This window comes from Rhinoraja longicauda, chromosome 3, assembly GCF_053455715.1.
Source record: "Rhinoraja longicauda isolate Sanriku21f chromosome 3, sRhiLon1.1, whole genome shotgun sequence".
In the NCBI taxonomy this organism is placed as follows: domain Eukaryota; kingdom Metazoa; phylum Chordata; class Chondrichthyes; order Rajiformes; family Arhynchobatidae; genus Rhinoraja; species Rhinoraja longicauda.
The window spans coordinates 20835322-20858553 of NC_135955.1; the positions used below are offsets into that span (position 1 = coordinate 20835322).

A 23232-nucleotide genomic window follows, 5' to 3' on the forward strand; every position below is an offset into this window, starting at 1 on the left:
ATCTATCTATCTATCTATCTATCTATCTATCTATCTATCTATCTATCTATCTATCTATCTATCTATCTATCTATCTATCTATCTATCTATCTATCTATCTATCTATCTATCTATCTATCTATCTATCTATCTATCTATCTATCTATCTATCTATCTATCTATCTATCTATCTATCTATCTATCTATCTATCTATCTATCTATCTATCTATCTATCTATCTATCTATCTATCTATCTATCTATCTATCTATCTATCTATCTATCTATCTATCTATCTATCTATCTATCTATCTATCTATCTATCTATCTATCTATCTATCTATCTATCTATCTATCTATCTATCTATCTATCTATCTATCTATCTATCTATCTATCTATCTATCTATCTATCTATCTATCTATCTATCTATCTATCTATCTATCTATCTATCTATCTATCTATCTATCTATCTATCTATCTATCTATCTATCTATCTATCTATCTATCTATCTATCTATCTATCTATCTATCTATCTATCTATCTATCTATCTATCTATCTATCTATCTATTATATCTATTATATTTATTCTATCTATTCTATCTGTCTGTCTGTTTATGATACTTCATTCAGTTATTCATGTAAAACTTGGTCCCAGTTCTGATTTTGTGGTAACATCACTTTACTTCCTCCACTCTAAAAAACAACAGGCTACCACTGTTCTCTGCCATCAAGCTTTTTCCCCATCTCTGCTGCAACTGATGCTTTGAGTCCATGACCTCAGTTTTATTGGCAACTCTTTTGCAAGAGATTTTATCAAATGTGTTCTGGGAATCCAGATAGATGGCATCTACTGCATTCCATTCAACAATCTTCTCTGTGATCTCATCAAGAATTTCCAACAGGTTTGTCAATTTTGATTTGCCGTTAACAAATGCCTACTTGGGTCTCTTTTATAAATTCAAAGGTTGCCATATGCCCATCAGCTTTTCACTGTTTGTGACTTCAAGAACCTGCTCCATATCTGAGGTTAAACAAATTCCTCTGTAGTTGCCAGGCATGTTCTTATGATGACAACCGTTGAACTAAGATAGTAACCTTTGTTATCTTCCAGTCTTCTTGTATCTTCACCATTTATGGAAGACAGGAAGAGTATTGAAGCTTGCCTGCAACCTCCACGCTTCCTCCCTAATAAACTGAGGATATATTCATACTACGCTACGTGATTTGTTTATCTGAAGCATAGTCCGTCTTTCCTGTACCTCCTGTTTATCAATTTTCACCACTCATTATCACTCCTATCATTCCTTTCACTGAGATTAAGGTAACGTCCATCCTCTTACCATATGCCAATACTAAGTACTCATTTAGTATTCCAGCCCACCTTCTGCCTTTACACAGACATCACCTTTATCCTAATCTGCTCCACATCTCCACACTTGCTTACTATTGAGAGCCTTTCTAAAACTTTTAGGTTATTTCTTATGTTAAAAATCATTCTTTCTCATTCTCTTTCTCTCTTCTGGTCTGAATTTTCATAGAATCATAGAATTATAATGCAGCAAAATGAGTCCTTTCAATCCACCTTATCTCTACTGACTCTGATGCCAATCTATGCTGAACGCATTTTCCCACAATAGGTCCTTATCCTTCTACACCTTTCTTGTCTAAGTTCCTGTCCAGAAATCTTTTAAATATAATTGTATCTGCAGTCCAAATGCAATTTACACATTGCAATTGTTTTCTTCTTACTTCTCAGCTCAGTTTACTATATTCAGAATGGTTCTCCCTGAAATTATTAACTGGTGCCTTGCACCATTATACTACTCTCATTGTCTTGGTATTGATTTATTATTCTCATCTGTACCGAGATACAGTGAGAAATGTCGTTTGCATGCTATCCAGTCAAATCAAATTATATGTATACATAAGTACAATCAAGTCGTACACAGGTGCAATAGGTAATACAAAGAAAAATACTAGTGTAGAATGTTGTCTTCAGCGTTACAGCCTTACATTTGGAGAGAAAAAGTCCAACAGCTGCATGAGGTAGGTTGGAAGATTGGGACTATACCCTAGCTTATGGCTAGGGAAGAGAGAGCCATTCAGTAGTCTAATAACTAAAGGGAAGGAGCTGTTCCTGAATCTTGTGGTATGTGCTTTCAAGATTTTGTATCTTCTGCCCGACAAAAGTGGGGAGAAGAGGGAATGAGTGGGGTGAGGCAACGATCAGACTACATGTACAACTCTATGCAATTTATTGCGGTCTTGGGCAGGGCTGTTCCCAAACTAAATTTTGATGCAACCCGATAGTATGCTTTTATATAAATTGGCAAGAGTTGTATGAAATTTGGTGAAAGTTCTTAATCTCCTGCGGGTGTAGAGGCATTTGTGTGCTTTTTGGCTGTAACTTTAACACGGTTGGTCCAGGACAAATATTTACACCACAGAACTTGAAACTCTCAAGCACTTCCACTTTGGCACCATTGACACTGATTGGGGCATGTACTCCATCATGCTTTCTGAAGTGAATAATTAGCCCCTTCAGCTTGCTGACATTGAAATAGAGGTTGGTGTCTTGACATCATGTTACTAAGTTCTCCATATCCTTCCTGTACTCTGTTACATCATTGTTTGTGATCCAGCCCACTACATTGATATAATCTGGAAACTTGTTGATGGAGTTAGCCTAAAGTTTACACACAGTTTTGAGACTCGTGTCTTCCAGGATACTGTTGTAGATTCCTTACCTTTTCACTTGTGGAATGTACCTGGACTGTATCTGAAACAACTAGCCCTCAGAGATGACTCATGTCTCATAGAAGGTAGAGGTAGCAGGTAGAACTGCTGCCTCTTAGCTCCAGTGACTCAATTCTAACCTCCAGTGCTCCCTGTGTAGAGTTTGCATGTTCTTCTTGTGACTCTATGGGCTCCTACCATCTCATCACCTGGGGGCTTCAGTTTCTTTCAACATCCTGGAGGTATATTTCTTGGTAATCCTTAACTATCTTTTCTATTACTGAACACTCATGTGCATCCACCTGATCATTCAGCTAAACACTGCCCAACACATATTTTTGAAGTAAAAAGAAGCCTTGAGTTTATATAGCACTTGCCGCAGCCTCAGGGCATCCCAAACATCTTTTCTCTCAATGAAGTGCTTTTGAATTGTAGCCGCTATAATGCAGTGAACAGAACAGCCAATCTGCCCAGAGCAAGCTCCATGAAAAACATTGCAACAATGGCCTGAAAAACTGTTTCTGTTTACCTAGGATACCTAGGATACCTAGGAGTAAATATTAGCCAGGACACTAGCCGAGATTTGTAGAATATTTTACATCCGAACAACAAGGTAAATTGGGCCTCGTTAACATCTTATGCCAAAAAAGTCACCTCTGGTAATATAGTATACCCTAGTGACGTACTAACATGTCAGCCTGGAGTCTTGTGTGCAAGTCCTTGGAGTTGGATAGGAAGCTTTAGTACCCTGAGTCAACGATCAACTGAGCAATGGTTGGTATCTAAATATATAAATCAAATGAAATTTTGTACGGGTCAGAAAACTGAATTTGCAGCCATTAGAAGAAAGTAATTAAAATCAAAACCTCAGTGATTTTTAACATTAAGCCAAGTGGTCTTTTTGGATGATTGTTTAAGCAGCCTGGGATACTAAGATCAGTTCATTACTGCAGGAGATGTTTAAAAATACATTAGGGGTACAAGTCTTTAAACACAATGATTGAGACGGAAATCAAAATATATTCAAATTAGTTGTTGCGGTTGAAATATTGAAGTACATTTTTAACTTGCTACATAGCTGTGAAACTGCTGCTGCAAACTGGCCACATTACAAAACCTACTGTAAACTCCTTACACTAAATTCTGCTGAATGACTCCTACTCCATGCTAAGTCCCATTCACCCATGTGGTTGCTGATTGACACCAACTCCCTTTTGGCAATGCCTCGAATATGAAACTTTCATTGTTCTCTTTGAAATACATCCTGACCTCCCTATCTCACAGAGACTCATCTACTCTTAAAATCCACAGAATTCTCTACTCTAATTCTAGTCTTTGGTGCAATGCCTATTTTATTCATTTCACTAATGCCGGCTGTGGAAATTTCCAATGCCCATTCTCTACCTGACCTTTTAGTCTTTCTTCTTCATCGTCTAATATGATAACCTAAAAATTCACTTTAACCTGGTTTTTGTCCTCCTATTTTCTCCTTGGGTCAGATTTTGTCACAGCCCACTTTTAAATTACTTCTGATATGTTGCCATGAGCCAAATGCCATATCAATATTGTAGCCGAGATTAATTCTTTAAGCTTTGTTCTCCCTTTTTCTTATTTTTGGGGTTGTTTAATTTAGGAAGGCAGACAAGGCTATGGAGACTTTCACACACTCTCAGCTCTTGGGACAGAATAAATATTGTGATGTGACTTTAATCCTTATATTTACAGTATGAAGGGTTAAAGATTACTTCGACTAATGTGCACAGTGTTAAAAGCACAACCTCGTGTTGCCACCATATGATACCGATTTCTGCAGGAGCGCAACTCAGTGTACCTCTGCAATGATTGCATTGGTTACAAAACTGATCTCACACCCAATCAATGTGATCAGGATTTCTGTTCTCCAAGCCAGGGTATTTAGCTTGATAAGGCAACTTCACCACCACTGTAGTAAACCATTTCCGTGCCGTGTTTGGAAGCAAAACAAATGAATACTTTTTGCATATCTTTTTTTCATATCTTTCATTCATTGTTCTTTATCTCTCTACAACAGTGTCGAAATCTCTTATTTCCCCTTTCCCTGACTAGTCTGAAGTAGGGTCTCGACCCAAAATGTCACCTGTCTCTTCTCTCCATAGATGCTGCCTGTCCTGCTGAGTTATTCCAGATTTTATGTGTCTATCTCTAATTTATATTTACTTGGGATCAAGCAATTAGCATGTGGCAGCTTCCACTCAGCATTAAAGTTCTGTGACTGGGATAACAGTGTGACTGAGATACCAACATCTGTTGATGTAGCTGCCATTATGGATTAGAATAAAGAAAAGTGCAGCACAGAAACAGGCACGTCAGGCTGCAATGTCTGTGCTAAGCATAATGCCAAATTAAACTAATCTCTTCTACATCCATATGTTTCTTATCCCTCCAATTCTTGGGTCTATCAAAAAGCCACTTGAACAGTCCCACCCACTGTATCTGCTTCCACCACCACCCCTGGCTGCATGTTCCACGTAGCTATCACTCTCAGTGTAAACAACGTGGTCCGAACATCAGATTGTGGAGGAATTCAAAATAAAAACTGAAATTCCTACCAAAAACGAGCCCTTTCTCTAAATGATTTTGGGGAACATTTTCTTCTCTGTTAGCTGCTGGAATGGAAAAGCGATATATAATGGCATTATCTATCACCAACACCATCGTCCAATGCACAGCTTCATGCTTGTTGAAATAGCCATTTTTTCTTACTTGGGTGTGTATGATGAGCATGATTAATGTGGTTTTTGTTATTTTCAGGTAACCTTCAAAAGTAGTAAGTCATTTTCTGATTAATCCTGACCTCCCCAATTTCCAGTTACTTTCAAATTAAAGATAAGAAAGCAAGAGGGTCTCAAATGAATTGTAAATTGCAATTAAATTAAACTGTAATTGGAATTTGCTGGACTTGCACAAATTTCCTTTATCACGTATCTGTACACTATGGATGGCTCGAATGTAATCATGCATTGTCTTTCCGCTGACTGGTTAGCACGCAACAAAAGCTTTTCACTGTACCTCAGTACACGTAACAATAAACTAAAGTAAACTAAACCTCCTGACTGAATACATCAACAAAGGCAAAAATCAGCAACCTCATCAACATTACAGGAAAGGACCTCAAGTTAGATATACTTCTCAGTCCAGGTGAATGCTTGGAACCCATGGAAATGCTGTTGTGCATGAACAGAAGTCTTTAGTTTTCTGGAGATAACAAGAACAGAATCCACTGCAGCTCCATCCATTTGAGAGCTTGTGATGGATTTCAACAATAAAATGAATCTCTTTCATGATGTATAGTCTTGCAATTCCACAAGCTGCGAGATGCCGTACAAGATTGCTTTTCTATCAGTCTGACTATACTTGCCTGTTAATTTGCAAGTAAGGAAGGATTGATGGACAGAATGGCCTAATTCGGCTCCTATGACATAAACTTATGCATCATCAGGGACCCACACCACTCTGGCCACACTCTCATTCCACTCCTGCCGCTGGGAAGAAGGTGTAAGAGCCTGAAAACTGTAATGGCCAGGTTCAGGAGTAGCTTCTTCCCAATAACTATCAGGCTATTGAATACTACGAACTCCAACTAAACTCCGAACTGCAAACTGCTTTGATTGCATAAGGGACTTGAGGGGCATTGGTTTTGTCTTTGGACTAATTTTTTGTTTGTATTTTTATACATTTTATTGTTTATTATGGTGTCTACTGAGAACTATGTCTATTGTGCTGCTGCAAGTAAGAATTTCATTGTTCCATTTCACGACATATGACAATAAAGCACTCTTGACTCTTGAGACAGAAGGGTGTAAGATGAGGAGAGAAAAGGAGTGAAATGTGAAGCCAGATGAAGAGATATAGTGGAAGGGAATGGGGAGAAGGGGAAAGGAGGGAGGGATAATGGGAAAAATGGGTTTGCACCTAGGTGGGGCACAGGGAAGAGAGGGGGTGGTTTGTTACCTAAAATTGAAAAATTCAATGTTCATACCGTTGGATTGTAAGCTAGCCAAGCGGAATATGAGTGTAAGAAAATAACTGCAGATGCTGGTACAAATCGAAGGTATTTATTTCACAAAATACTGGAGTAACTCAGCAGGTCAGGCAGCATCTCAGGAGAGAAGGAATGGGTGACATTTCAGGTCGAGACCCTTCTTCAGACTGAGGTGCTGTTGCTCCAGTTTGCATGTGGCCTCACTCCGGCAATGGAGGAGACCCAGGACAGTAAGATCAGTGTGGGCATGGGAAGGGGAATTAAAATGGTTAGCAAGCTGGGAGATCCGGTAGGCCTAGGCTGACTGAACACGTGCTCCACGCAACGGTCTCCGAGTCTACGCTTGGTCTCGCCGATGTACAGGAGGCCACATCGGATGCAGTAGGTGAGGTTGGTGGAGGCGCACGTGAACCTCTATCTCATCTGGAAAGACTGCTGGCGTCACTGAAAGGATGTGAGGGAGGAGGAATAGGGACAGGTGTTACATCTCCTTTAATTACGGGGCTGTAGTTTAGTTTAGTTCATCACCGACCAGCAATCCCTAGACAGTGACATGATCCTACACTAGGGACAATTTACATTTATACCATGCCAATTAACCTACAAACCTGTACATCTTTGGAATGTGGGAGGAAACAGTCGATCTCGGAGAAAACCCATGTAGGTCAGGGGAAGAACGTACAAACTCCATACAGACAGCACCCGTAGTAAGGATCAAACCAGAGCTGTGGCAAAGTCAAACCTGCCTGCCCAGATTCAAAGGGACATGGGAGCCAATAAAATCCAACGTCAGTTAAAAAATCTTTTGGATTTTGGCAAGTGGAGAAGTAGTTGTACATTTAAAATTTTTTTCTTTCCTCCTCATTGTAGCTATTTTCACGAACGTAAGCTTACCAATGAGGTCCCATTCTCCATTGGGTATATAAGTGGAAATATCAGCTTCCATCATCTGCAGATCTAACAGCCAGCCGTCATGTGTCCAGGAGCCAAACTTTAAATCACATCTCTGGACATCAAAGGGGAACCAGCGGACATCAATGTAGCATGTGCTCTTCAGGATACCTACAGAGTCCAAAGATATTAAAATTCATTATTGTAATTGTTTTTTTTTGCATAGCTCAGTTTTATTTTAAATTCTTAACATTGATTTGTTTGGAAAGGTAAGTCACTAATTGAGGCTCTGTTCGTCTCACTGGTCTGTAGTTCCGTTTTTTCCTTGCAGTCTTTCTTAAAAAGAGGCACAACTTTAGATGGCCTCCAATTTTTCTGCCTCATGACTATCGGTGAGACAAATATCTCTGCTGCGGTCCCTGGATTTTCTTCCCTCGCTTCTCACAAGGTCTTGGGAAGATGGTGCATGTTTGCATGTGACCTAACTCTGGTATAGGAGGAGGCCGAGCCTACAGATAGGAATAGGCATGGGAAGGGAAATTACAGTGGTTAGTAACCAGAGGCTTCAGTTGTTCCTGGTGGGCTGAGCGACGTGCTGTGTGTGCTTGGTCTTTGGTTAATTGCAACCAAAGGCGTGAACATCGAATTCTCCAATTTCAGGGACCCCCCCCCCCCCCCCCCCCCTTCCTCCACCATTCCCCTGATCTATCTGGGTTGCCTCATGCACACCTTTCTTTCCATTAGCCTGCCCCTCCCCCATCACCCAGATCCTTTCCCCTCAACCTCCTCATCCACTCCTCTTTCTTCAAAACTAACCAACATCACTCCCTCTGGTTCTGCATTTCAATCCTCACTTTAACCTTCTTGTCAGATTCCACCACCTGGAGCACTTTGTCTTCTCCAACCTGTGTGACTATCTCCACACTACTCTCCCCCACTTGTCTCATCTCCCAATCCACACTTTATTATCTGTTCACCTATCACTTACCGGCTCTTGCCCACCCCTTCCACCCACTTCTTTCTACCAATTATCTCATCCCCCCTCTACTTCATCAGTTTGGAGAACCCATTTTCATTTTATTTTCCATTTTTCTCCACAGATACTGCTTGACCCACTGAGTTCCTCCAGTAGTTATTTTCTTTTGTGCTCAAAATTAATTTTTCAGCTTAATTACTTCATTGTTATTGAAGGTATCACAAAATACTGGAGTAACTCAGCGGGTCAGGCAGCATCTCAGGAGAGGGAATGGGTGACGTTTCGGGTCGAGACCCTTCTTCAGAGCTATTAGATCAAAATTAGCTATTTGTTATTGAGAAAGGTTGGGGAAACAACAGGACTTAAGTTGCAGATGAGGGGTAGGTTGAACAGAGGGATTGGCTGTGACAAAGTGGAGATCAAGAGAAACACCAGAATATAGATGATGTAGATGCTGCCTGAGGGAAAGTAGTGAAGGTTAGTTAATCAAAAATGATCGGTCGGAAAAAGTAACAAATAGGAGATGAAGGAAGGTGTGGGGGAGGAAGATACTGGTGATTCCAATTAGAGATTGATACTTTGCTTCATAGAAATCTTCATGTATGGTTACTTCACACCATCTATTATGAATTCCACCAGACAGCCTTATCTGATCTTCATTCCTTTATCTTTCAGTCAGAATAGACAAAAAATCCCAAGTGTGCATTACATGCTTATATCTTATTGCGAATGCTCTTTGAAACTAAGCATTTGATTATTCAAGTTCCTTCTTTCATGGGTTGGTGTCAAGCTGTGCTTCATAACACCTAGTGAGTAATCTTGGGACATTTTACTACAATAGCTATTATTTGTATATGGATGATGGGTCCCAACCCTTAATATCACCTCTCCACGTTCCCCAGAGACGCTGCCTGACCCTCTGAGTTATAGGTCTTTTTCTGACCTATAATTGCAATAGTCAGCAAAAGATTGGGCAGCTGCCTCATTCAGCGGTTAATTTTTTTTAAGGAACAGTTGGCATGTGGAATAGCATGTTCTGGGTTTTTGTTTATATTTGATGAAATAAAACTCCAGCGATTCACAAACTGGAAGGAACAAGACACATCTTAAAACTCTTTCCAAACTGAACTGAACGAGGTTTACGTTATTGAAGGAATTACATTTCTCACTTTAATTTCTCTTTATTCTGGGGTTCCCTCAGCGTTGCTGAAGCCATCAGGTGACTGACAGAGACCAGAGGTTATTAGTCGTATGTTTATTTTTTATTATCTGCTCCCCCTCCGCACCCACCTGAACATCGTTGCTCATGTACTAACATTGTCCACGGTCCTAGACTGACATGTGCTAATCTGATTCCAGCAGTTCATGCCTCAATGAGTTGAAAAATCAACCCCTTGCATGACAACACCACTGGAGAAAGCTATATTATGGAGAAATTACAGAGCAGGCCCCTGCAGGCGATGGGCTGACATAAAATTAGCTATAAATAGGGAAGGTAAATTAACTAACGTGGATCCATTGGAAACTCTTACACAACAGTGTTCAAAAAAGATAATTGAGAGGAGACAATTTCAGAAGAGAGCAGGAAACAGGTGAGTGAAAGATCCCAAGGTCTACATTAGTCAATTTCATTGAGATGGGTCCATTACTGGTTACAGCATCAATCACGAGGAATGATTCCATAAGAGATACTGTTATCATGTCCTTCAATTCGTGCCTGCAAGTGCAATGCTATTTATGGCAAATGATGCTCGGGACATTATTAGTTTTTATGATGATTACATTTTTCGAAGGGGACTACAATAAAGAGTTTGTTTCAAAGCTGCTGTGGCAGCTGCACAGTGCTGTGAATATGTGCATCAAGGAATGAGGAACAAGTACAACAAAACAAAGGTCAGATCAGCCCATAAAGGAAACACGTGTGACAAGATTCAATTTCTAATGACGGAAACAAACAAGATGCCATTTGCTTAGTGAGTTGATTAGTGTCTGGAATGGGAGGGAGGAATGGTTGACATTTTTGGTCGAATCCGTACATCAGGACTGAAAGTGGAGAGGGAAGACAACCAATATAAAGGCCAGGGATGATAAGAGAAAAAGTGCAAGATAAGGACTTAAGAATAGAAGAGGCATGAAATGTGAAGCCAGAAGAAGGAATGTAGGTGGAAGTGGACAGGAGGGAGTGGAAAGGGAGAAATGGATGCACATCCAGCTGGAGCACAAGAATGTGAGGGAGAAACAGAGGGGGAGAGGGTGTGTTTGTAGGTTAGTTACCTAAAATTGGATAATTGGAAGAATTGAATATTCGTACAATTGGGTTATACGCTACCCAAGCAGAATATGAGGTGCTGTTCCCTCAGTTTGCGTGTGGCTCCACTCTGGCAATGGAGAAGGCCCAGGGCAGAAAGGTCAATATCAGTCTGAAAATGGGTCTCGATCCGAAACGTCACCCATTCCTTCTATCCTGAGATGCTGCCTGACCCGCTGAGTTACTCCAGAACTTTGTGCCTTTTTTTGTAAAATAACATCAGCAGTTCCTTGTTCCTAAATAACTTAATTATTTGGTAGCTTACAACCCAATCATATGCACAATGAATTCTCCAATTGTAGACAACTACATAATCCTCGCCCTCTCCTTTCTTCCCCATATAACCCCACCTCTTACCCCTCCCCTTCCTCTGTGCCCATCCCATACATGCATCTATTTATCCCCTCTCCCTGCCCTTCCACCTACATTCATACATCCCTCCCTCGAGTTTCACAGTTTGCAACCCATCAACCCTTTTGTCTCACACCTTTTGTCTTTTCATCTCTGTCCAACCATCTGCCTATAAAATAACTCTCCTCACCTTTGATGGCCTATCACCTGTCAGGTTTGTTCTGCCTCTCCTCTCTTCCAGGTTTCTCCCCCGCACCCCCCGAACCCAAAAATGTCATCTATCCATATTCTCCAGAGATACTGCCTAACCCATTGAGTTACTCCAGCACTTTGTGTTGTCTTCTACTGCCACTCTGGATGGAAGTCAATTTTAAACACGCTGTTTGAGAAGTGTTGTCTACTGGTTGTTTTTTGGGAAATCAATAATTCTCCTATTCCTGCTGATTTCCGCAATGCTATGTGACATTCCTCAAATGTGATGTTCATTTCGCAAGCACTGATGAATTGCATAATAAGTTATTCCAAATTCACCTGAAGAAGTATAATCAGGGAAGTGAAGATATTAAGGATTACAATATATTGAAAAAATAATTGGAACCTCCTACTATTAAATCCGGACCAAATTTGAAAATAGAAGCAGATGTATTGAAATTACATGAACTAGGCATATTAAAGATGCATATAGATGAATGAGAGTACCTACCGTACATTAGGTTTTAAACTTACTTTATTAAGCAGTCTGGTACTGATCCCAAAAATGAGGTAATGGTTATTTAATAATGAATGCCTTTGTTATAATAAATTGGACAAGGGATGGGAGGAAATTAAGTTAATCCACCACCACACAATTTGCCGCATGCATTATTATTTTAAACCTAAATTATTTAAATGGAGATGGGGGCAAGTTGTTCCAGTGTGTTGGCCAGTTCTCCCCCTCAATAAGCATCATCAAATCAATAACAGTGGTCACTTCCATTGATGAAGCATCCTTGATGTTATGACATATCCCACTTCATTGAACAAGGGTAATATAGAACAAAAAATAGTTCGTATCACAGGGAGAGTTATTAAGACAGATGACCAAAAGCCTGTTGTTGAGATACAGTGCCCTCCATAATGTTTGGGACAAAGACCCATCATTTATTTATTTGCCTCTGTACTCCACAATTTGAGATTTGTAATAGAAAAAAATCACGTGTGGTTAAAGCACACATTGTCAGAATTTAATAAAGCCCATTTTTATACATTTTGGTTTCACCATGTAGAAATTATAGCTGTGTTTATACATAGTCCCCCCCCATTTCAGAGCACCATAATGTTTGGGACACAGCAATGTCATGTAAATGAGAGTAGTCATGTTTAGTATTTTATTGCATATCCTTTGCATGCAATGACTGCTTGAAGTCTACGATTCATGGACATCACCAGTTGCTGGGTGTCTTCTCGATGCTCTGCCAGGCCTGTATTGCAGCCATCTTTAGCTTATGCTTGATTGGGGGCTAGTCCCCTTCAATCTTCTCTTCAGCATATAAAAGGCATTATGGCGAGTCTGGAGGCTTGTACTTTGTTAAAGAAGTTTATTGCGGCAACAATATTCAATTACAAAGGATAACAAACGAGATTACAGACAACCATTAACTCAAACTGTTCACATCGAAGTTCTCTTCCCACTGCCTGGTTTTGGGCCCCAAAACCACCACCTGACCTAGCTGGCCAATCAGCGGGTTCGACTCTCAGGACCAATCCCTATGGTCGCACCACCATGTGACCTTGCTGGCCAATCCGAGGGTTCGACTCTCAGGACCAATTCCTATGGTCGCTACATGGCCCCCCCCAGAACCCGAGGTACGGAACCTAGCAGGGAGCTGGATTTCGCGACCAGAATGAGTAAGGAGAGGGGCTGCAGGAACCACAGGAGCAGGGGGTCCCGGATCAGGTGGAATTGCAGGAGGACGGCCCTGCCGAGGCGGTTGGCCGACCAGGACAGGGCGGTCCTGATCCAAGTGCGCAGGTTTGAGCCTGGACACACAGACGAGCTCACTCCTGCCGCCCACATCCAAGGTGAAGGTGACCGTCCCTTTATGCAACATGCGGAACGGTCCTTCATAGACCCTCTGCAACGGGGAACGATGGGCATCTCTACGCAGAAACACAAATTCACAGTCCTTCAAGGCAGGCGGTTCGTGCACCATGGAACACCCGTGACGTGAAGTAGGAACCGGAGCCAGAGAACCCACTTGTGCCCGGAGGGATGCTAAAACCGACGGAACCGAGGGCTGCTGACCAGAGGACTCCGGAAGGAAATCCCCGGGCACTGTGAGTGGCGAGCCATATACCAGTTCCGTGGACGAAGTTCCGAGATCCTGCTTAGGAGCAGTACGGATGCCCAAAAGGACCCAGGGGAGCTGGTCTACCCAGTCAGGGCCGTCCAGCCACGCACTGAGGGCCGCCTTAAGTTGCCTGTGAAACCTCTCCACGAGCCCATTAGCCTGTGGGTGGTACACCGTGGTCTGCTGCAACCGGGAACCGTACAGTTCCGCAAGCATAGCCCAAAGGGCAGAGGTGAACTGGGACCCCCGGTCGGTGGTAATGACGGACGGAACACCAAAATGGCCCACCCAATGGAGGGCCAGGGCCAGGGCCCGGGCACAAGAGGCGGCGGAGGTGTCGGACAACGGGAAGGCCTCCGGCCAACGGGTAAATCGGTCAACCACCATGTGACCTTGCTGGCCAATCCGAGCGTTCGACTCTCAGGACCAATCCCTATGGTCACTACAGCATGCTCAATTGGGTCAGATCGGGTGATTGACTTGGCCACTCAAGAATTGACCATTTTTTAACTTTAAAAACTCCTTTGTTGCTTTAACAGTATGTTTGGGATCATTGTCTTGCTGTAGAATGAGTTTTGAGGCATTTGTTTGAACTTAAGGAGATGGGATGTGTCCATACACTTCAGAATTCATTATGCTACTACCATCAGCAGTTGTATCATCAATGAAGATAAGTGAGCCAGTACCTTCAGCAGCCATACATGCCCAGGCTGTAACACCCCACCACCGTGTTTCACAGATGAGGTGGTATGCTTTGGATCTTGGGCAGTTCCTTCTCTCCTCCATACCTTGCCCTTGCCATCACTCTGATACAAGTTAATCTTCGTCTCATCTGTCCACAAGACCTTTTTCCAGAACTGTGATTGCTCTTTTAAGTACTTCTTGGCAAACTGTCACCCGGCCATCCTATTTTTGCAGCTAACCAGTGGTTTGCATCTTGCAGTGTAGCCTCTATATTTCTGTTCATGAAGTCTTCTGCAGACAGTGGTCATTGACAAATCCATACCTGACTCCAGAAGAATGTTTCTGATCTGTCAGACAGGTGTTTGGGGATCTTTCCTTTATTATAGAGATAATTCTTCTGTCATCAGCTGTGAAGGTCTTCCTTGGCCTGCCAGTCCCTTTGTGATTAGTAAGCTCACCAGTGCTCTCTTTCTTCGTAATGAAGTTCCAAATAGTTGATTTTGGTAAGCCTGTTTGGCTGATGTCTCTAACAGTTTTATTCTTGTTTCTCAGTCTCGTAATGGCTTCTTTGACTTTCATTGGCACAACTTTGGTCCTCATGTTGATAAACAGCAATAAATGTTTCCAAAGGTGATGGAAAGACTGGAGGAAAGACTAGGTGCTAAGAGCTCTCTTATATCTGCATTAAACACACCTGAGCAATTACAAACACCCGTGAGGCCATGTGTCAAACATTATGGTGCCCTGAAATGGGGGGACTATGTAATTTCTGTAATAATGCTGTAATTTCTACATGGTGAAACCAAAATGTATACAAATGGCCTTTATTAAAATCTTACAATGTGCACTTTAACCATATGTGATTTTTTCTATTACAAATCTCAAATTGTGGAGTGCAGAGGCAAATAAATAAATGATGGGTCTTTGTCCCAAACATTATGGAGGGCACTCTCTCTTAAAGGAATGGAGAGAGGTGGATGCTGAAAAGATAAACAGGAAATTTTAATGGCACGGCTATTAAATCCATGGACACCAATGGTGGAATGATTAATGCTAAAATAGTGCAAGAATCAAAGTTGGAGGAACAGAGTGACCGAGAAGCTAGAATTACAAGTGGAGATGGGCTGGGTGCAATTGGCAGTGGTGTAGCGTATGCCTTTCAGTGCATTCTTAAAAATAGGATGAGGAATTTGAAATTAAGGCATGAGAGAGTCATAGCCTGAATGGGGTAAACAGCACAAGCAAAGTTGATGATTGTAATGGGCAAGCTGAGATATAAACAAAATGAGCTATTTGTTTATCCTTATGCTGTCCTGTGGATCAGTAAATCAGCTGTCACATTGCCTGCTGATTGTATTTTTGATGTTATTTATGCACTACATTGGGAGTTTTGGAGATAAATTGAAAACCAGTCAGTTGTATTTATTGAGTGCCATTAGGTTTAGCTCTGGCCTAAATTTAATGTTTATAACATATTTTAAGTGATGCCAATGAGGTAGCACACAAGTGTCTCATGTACTATATTATTAACAAAGCAAGTACCAGAACTTCCTTAAGTATCTTTTCCCTCAGACATCTTTTTCTCTCCCTTTATATCTCGCCTTCTCACCCTCCCTCTCATTCCCTTTTCTCTCTTTCTTGTATATTCCCGTCTTCCCCTCCCTCTTCCCTCTCCCTCCACATTTCAGGCATGCATCGAGAAAATAAACAAATAAGATTTAAAACAATTAAAATTGGCAAGAGCTTTACACTTCAGTTTACACAGCTTGATGAGATTTGTTATTAAGAACATTAAATTACACATCCTGACAGTGTTCCAACAATATGAGCACACTTGAATAATTTGCTAATCTTTATTAAAAAAAATGGTAGTGCTGAAAACAACTTTAATTCTCCACAGAAAATATTGACAGCAAAAATAATCTAACACAAGGTACAGATGTTTTTTCACTACTTCATGGAGATCTAAATGAAATATGTAACTGAACAGTTACTGATGTACGAAGATGCATAATTTTGCTGAAATTCCTTTCTTATTACCAGAGATTCTGTAACTTTAATCATTAAGCTTCACACATTCTATTTTTTTTTAATCAAAGTTTTGATTAGCACTATTAACCTCATCTATTAGGAGGAACAGTCCTCTGGAATAGGATTTTAATGACAACTTTCTGAGGCAGAAGCAAAAAAGCCAAAAACTGAGCCATGTCTTAATAGTAACAAACTCCGTACAGAGACAATGCAGTTTGGGGGCATAGATAGCTTCTGGCACAGCAATGATTTGGGCAGTAAAGGTGTTCAGAAATGATCAATGTGTTGAGGATGACCTCACTCTAATTTCATACGTATTGAATGCTTTGATGATCAATTAACAGCACTCACCTGGTGGGATGTATTGACTATATCCATTTGATTTTACAAGAACATTGGTATGAAACGTTGCATCAAATCTTTCATCAGCACTGCAAAATAAATGGGGTGAAAACATTATAACATTTGAATAACATCTCAACATCAGATTGTTCAAATTAAGTGGTAACAAGTTTTAAATAGTCACTAATAAATCTAATGATGAGTTCATCAGAAACATCTTTGCAGGTATAAGCCACTTCAGGGATGTGTTGTCTTATTTACAAATAAACAATTTTGCAAAGAAGGAAGTTGGAGAGGGTACAGCACTGAATATAGCCCGGTCATAGCAATGAAATCATGAAGCTAATCAGTTGATAACTTGAAAATAACCATTTCTTAAATTGAATGCCAATTATCCGCACCTCCAAATCTGTCCCTTAAGAATGATCAAGTTGAATGTGGTGTTAGGTCCTTCACTTTGATTTTGGTTCATTGTCATCCCATTTCTCAGCTTCTTTCATGTCCGATTTGGGAACATGAAATCCTCATAATGTGTTGACAATCCTATCACATTTCCTCAATCCCAAGACAGCTTTCCCGACCATGTCTTGTAAAATGCAAGTGCACCCACATATTTCTGGGTAGCGTGGCACAGACAGACCCTTGCAAAACACTGAAATAAATCCAGGTTAATTGTGCTTAGACATGGGATATTAATTAGCCTGAACATCTCATCAAGAGGCAGACTGCACTGGATTCCCAGTCAGCTGCACAGCAATGTCAGCATAATTCCTGACTGAAATATTCTGAGAGCCACATATGCTATAACCCCCACCCCTCCCTCCATCCCCGGATGAAACATCTCAAAAATATATATCTTCCTTAACATTCAAAAACATCTAAAAATTAAAAATATATATAATTTTTAAGATTAAAAATTGAGGAAGTATTTAAGATAATAAAAGCATATTTGAATTTACACAATTAAATCATAAATATTTAACTTTTGTACTTAACCTCATGCTGACAAGTGGAAGGGCCAGCTTTCATTTTAATTGCCAGTGTTAACCTGGCTAAGTCGGCAGCTTTCCCAGCATATGTTCAGAGGTGCCAAACTTTGGAGTGCAGTTGGGTGCACCCTGGCAATCAGCTGCATCTAGATTTGACACTTCCACATCTGCACAGAATGCCTGAACTCCCTCGCTAAATGCCACTACCTCCATGCTGAACCATGGTATTCAGCAGAAATGTGGGCCCCTGTCACCTTTATGGTGCTCCTGATAATAGTAACTTATGTATTCTCCTGTAACACCATTAGGAATGGATTGTCAAATAGCTTGTGACACAATCCATTTGGTGGCATTTGTCATCAATCGATAGAGACGTGGGTGAAAGCAGCTGTTCGGTAATACAAAGCAGTATGTTCAACATGCACACTTACAGTGTGTAAGCACTGGTGGGTTTCGTTATGAACAATGCAAAGCATAGATACATCTTGGGCCAATTACAAAGAGCTCAGATGAAGTTCCATCTGTAGTAGCATCTCTGGAAGGATAGACGAGTGGTGGTGGAAGTACCCCACAGGAATGATGGGTTTGTTGTATGAAGGGACATTAAGCAAACTGAGCCTATACTCCTTTGCAAAATTTCGAAAGGGTTTACAGAGTTCATGTTGAGCTAATGCTTCCTTTGGCTGGGTTGTTTAGAATTAGGGGTCACAGTCTCAAAATAAGAGGCAGCCATTCAAGATGGAAAATAAATTTGTAACTGGGGAATAAATCTTTTGAAATTTCTGCCCTAGTGGGCTGTGAATGCACAGACAACAATGCTATTTAAGCCAGTGATCGACAGATTGTTGGTTATTCAGAAAATAGTGAAGGAGAGTGGTGTTGAAGTACAGGTTAGTCATGGTCTTAATGGATGGCAGAGCAGGCACAGGGACCAAGTGCCCTATGGCAGCTTGTATTTCTTATCTTCTTGTAAAATGCTGGTGACCAAATGTATACCAGTAGTAAGAGAGAAGCAGAAGATGCTCTCGAGATGCCCTCTAGATGCAAAGTCACGGATTCATGGAGTGGTTAATTTATCAGTATTAAACAGGTATACAATTGTCCGTATTTTCTTAATTTAACACTGCATGAAATTCGGTGTGCACTCGTGGTGAATCTATAACAATTTCCCTACGGGCAAAGAAACTATCAGCTATTCTCAAATTCTTACACTCTGCGTGACTGACAGGATTGAAGAAAACAATTTATTCACAGTCTCCAGGCTATAAGCTTTAGAGAAGGCCAGGATAAGTCCCAAGGCAGGTTTGCAACACCTGATTACAGTGTTCATTTCCAATCTGTCAGACCAACAACCAAGTTCATTTTTCAACTCCTGAAACCAAGCCCCTATTGGAGCACAGCTCAGAGTCATCAGTCGAAAAATGAAGCCAAACTATTGACAAAAGTCAAAGTGTTACACATAGACCAAGTTGCTGCACTTGTTATTGGACACAGATTTCATATTTCACTTTCTTGTATTTGGCAAGGATTAGAAATCGGCAAATAATGAGAAATAGCAGCTTAGGAAAGTGAAGCAGCCCAGTTGAAGCCTTGTATTCCTCGGCAGTGATAAGAATTCACCATCACATTCCTGGTACAGAAAGGCTGAAGAAACCAGTGGAAGTCACTAAAAGGTCAGAGAAACTTTTGAAAGATCTGGAAGGTTTGACAGTGGAAAAATTGAACAAAATTTTATATTTATCTACTGTATTTGGTTAGATTACCATGTTTTCTTTTCAATTAACTTTAGGTGTGTGTTAGAATAATGATTTCACAAAATTACGAACTAGGTGAGAAATGAAACAATTGGTTCAGCTGGTTAGTACAGTTGTTTATGCTCACTTAAATCTGAAGAGGGGTCCCAGCCTGAAATGTCACCTATCCATGTTCTCCAGAGATGCTGCCTGACCCGCTAAGTTACTCTAGCACTTTGAATCTTTTTTTCATCTACATCTATCAATTTGCTTCTGTACTTTTTTACTCGCATGGTTATCTTGAGTTCCCAGAAATGCTATTGACTATTTGCTCCAATTACTCTTGGTAGAACAACAAGTTCTGCATTTTAACTATCTTCTGGGTAAAATTATTTCTCCTGAATTCATTACTAGATTCACCAGTGACAAAATTATTGTCCTGTTCCTCTCTTCCCATAATTAAAGACATCTTCTCTCAGTGTAGCCTGTCAGTCATGAATCCCTAAAAAACTCTGAGTTTCTCTCTGAGAAAGTCACTACCCTGTTAAACCCTATGCTGATGGATATTGTCATCAAGTGATGTAAAACCTCGAGTTGGTTAGGAAAAACAAAGAAGCTGAAACTATTCCAAGGATTTAAGGGTTAATAGTTGAAAGTTATTCTGAGTTGGTCAGCTCAAAGAGGTAGGGAATGTTTTTGATGCAGTGAGTGATTGGTTGGTTTCACTCACTGTGAAAGGGATAGGGTGATGGATATTGCTCAGGGGAGCTTAGGAGAGCAAAATATTCTCAGCAGGAAGCTTGATGAAGGATTTATTATTGCCTCTTGTAGGGATAGATAAAGATACAGATGTGACCACTTAGGGCAACTTGATAAATCTACCCAAATAGCCCAAGATTGCACATCATGATGTACACAGGCTAACTACTCTGAAATTCACAATTGTTGCGTACTCAGAAGATTAACCTTTTGCTTGCAATGCTTCTCATGGATGATGACGTTACTGGCAGTTCTGCAATAGTATTGGAAATTGGCAAATGTCAGCTCTTCTACAGGTCCACCGATGATCCTCAGCAGGCAGAAAGAACTGCAGAACTGTGTTTTGTGTAAAATTGCCAATGTTTGCAGATGGTTTTAGAGATATAATATGGTTGCACATAATTTATCTATCCACTGAATAATTTTAATCTATTTTGATTTAATTGTGTATTTTGCCAATGAGATGCATATTACAATCAGGCTTCTTCATTAATGTTGCCCACTCTCATAAGATATTTGCATTCAAGTGCCATGTCATTTTCTGATGCTCTGACCGACCTCTGGTAATATCTGTACTAGAATAATATGTTTTACTGTCTCTATCTTCCATGCTGGTCATGACTGTTCAACAACTCGGGTCCATTTTACCTCACTGTATTTTATGGCATGATAACTTTCCCAAGGACATTCTCATATATTTTTAGATTTCTATGGCTGTACATTACATTTCCTCACTTATTTTCAATTTTCAGGCAACTCAGAGAAAATAACTGATTATATCTACTGCAACAGCACCAATGCCTCAGAAATTAACTTTAGGTTTTTGTGAAGTCACAAAAATAAAAATTGGGACATCCTTGCTTTAAGAAATGTTTGTTGTATTCTGTTCCCCTTTAAAATCATTATGGCTGTGAGAAGCCCAGGTCCCCAAGATTAGCAGCAGCATTTTGTTTTCCATGATCCAGACTACTGTGACCTATTTACCTGTTCAAAGTGGTTTCGCTTTCACAGAGGCCCATTAGCGCTCACTATTTTTGTACTATGATTGTCCCAAGAGCCTTTTATACTGAAGCATTATGGGAAAAGAGACATAGTGAAGGTGATTTTTATGGTCCTGTAAATAGATTTTGGAAATGTTTAGAATGCAAGGCATAGGTAGCTGGAGCAACGATAAACATAAGTTGTTTATAAACCAGAGTGATGGCAATGAAACGGACCAGAGATGAAAGGAGTTACTTTATGACAAGCATTTACAGGGCAAGTGGGAGAATGGTTTTCTAAGCACAGGAAGAAAAGTCCTGACTGTCAGCCAGTTAGAAACAACTCCGGCATAGATAAAACAAGCATCAAAGGCGTCAAAGCAAAGTGGATTATTGATGATTTATTGCACAAATGTAATATCTGCACCTAACCATTGTAACGCTAAATGTATGAAATGCTGTACGTGTTTAGAGACTGTGAAGCACTTTGGGTCCTCTCAAGGTGCTTCTCAGTATATACTGCCAAGGCCTGAATAAACCAAGTTGTTTGAGAAACTCACCACTGTTCTGTGAGATTTTCTTTGTGCATTGTCACAATTGGAGCTGTAGTTAAGAGGGCAATGAGCCCCATATCAAAACCAGATCCAGGGTGCAGGTCAAATGCATAATTCCCTCCAAGATAGGCCAACAAGGGGATATAGAGTTAGGTTATAACCAGGAGAAACAATAGGGAAATCAGATGGAGAAGTAAAATAATTATCCATAATTGATGAATGAAGTCTGTTCTGTGCATTTCATTGTTAAGTGGCTCTTGCTTCCTTGTGAAAGTGGAGTTGAAAAGCAGGGTGCCATTCTAATAAACCTAATGTTTTAATTTCTCTGCCCGAACTTCTCAATTAGTTCTGCAGATAGAAGTCTCTATATTGGTTTATTACAAATGGCTACTATGGAATTCTCTGCCACGGAAGGCAGTGAAGGCCAATGAACTGGATGTATTCAAAAGAGAATTGGATATAGCTCTTAGGGCTTACGGAATCAAGGGACATGGGGAATTTCTCATGAAAGGAGACTATCACCTTCAGGGAATTAAAAAAATATTTAAATTGCAACAAAGAATTTTGACTATGATTTGCATTTTTCCTGCATCCGAGTTATTTCTTTTCTCTGGCTTATTATTTATCTTGTTGATGGCAGTCTGATTTTTCTAATTTTCTTTTTGCTAATATTATTTTTCTTCTCTGATGGGGTAAAGGTTTATACTGCACAGTTCCTCTAGCCAGATGTCTTTAAACACTGATGTTCCCTTGACATTTACACATTTTAATGGAGGGTTTGTTTTGGAAGTGCTTGGAATGCTGTCAATATCCTCTTCAATGCCAACCACTAGTCGTGCTGAGAAAATGGAGCCGGTTTAAGATACTGTCATGAATATTATCAGCAGATCGTTTAATATAGAGCTATATTCACATACAGATAAGACTGAAAAGGGATGGGAGGTTCCTTTCCCTGCATGATATTGCAGGACCAAGAATGGGGGAAAAACTTTTTCCGTCAGAGAGTTGTGAATCTGTGGAATTCTCTGCCTCAGAAGGCAGTGGAGGCCAATTCTCTGAATGCATTCAAGAGAGAGCTAGATAGAGCTCTTAAGGATAGCGGAGTCAGGGGGTATGGGGAGAAGGCAGGAATGGGGTACTGATTGAGAATGATCAGCCGTGATCACATTGAATGGCGGTGCTGGCTCGAAGGGCCGAATGGCCTCCTCCTGCACCTATTGTCTATTGTCTATTGTCTATTGACCAAGTAAATTTTTGTAATAAAATATAAGCATTCAAAGATCATGCAGGCCTTTGTGTCACTACCAACTACAGTATATGATCAAGCATCAAGATGGTCTAGCTGCCTATCTTTTCCCTCCAGTTAAACTATATATCCAACATTGAAGGAATCTATCAGCACCTAAGGCAAGAGAACGTTATGTTTCAGGTCAATGACCCTTCAAATATCCTATGCTATAATATCCTATTCAAATATCCTATGCTATAATATTGTCATTGCCACATTTTTTAATCACAACAGCAACAAAGGTCTCCCTATCTCAGAGATATTCCATTTGTCTTAC

General features: G+C 40.4%; 1 protein-coding gene across 1 annotated transcript in view; it reads right to left on the reverse strand.

The window, feature by feature from the left end:
* Positions 1-23232, reverse strand: part of chrna8 (cholinergic receptor, nicotinic, alpha 8) — a 220670-nt gene that overhangs the window by 63091 nt on the left and 134347 nt on the right. Inside the window, exons 5-6 of the mRNA XM_078394919.1 lie at positions 16662-16741; positions 7634-7801 (exon numbers count right to left, since the gene is read on the reverse strand). Of these exons, the coding sequence (XP_078251045.1) occupies positions 7634-7801; positions 16662-16741 (248 nt within the window). The remainder of the gene's footprint in view (positions 1-7633; positions 7802-16661; positions 16742-23232) is intronic.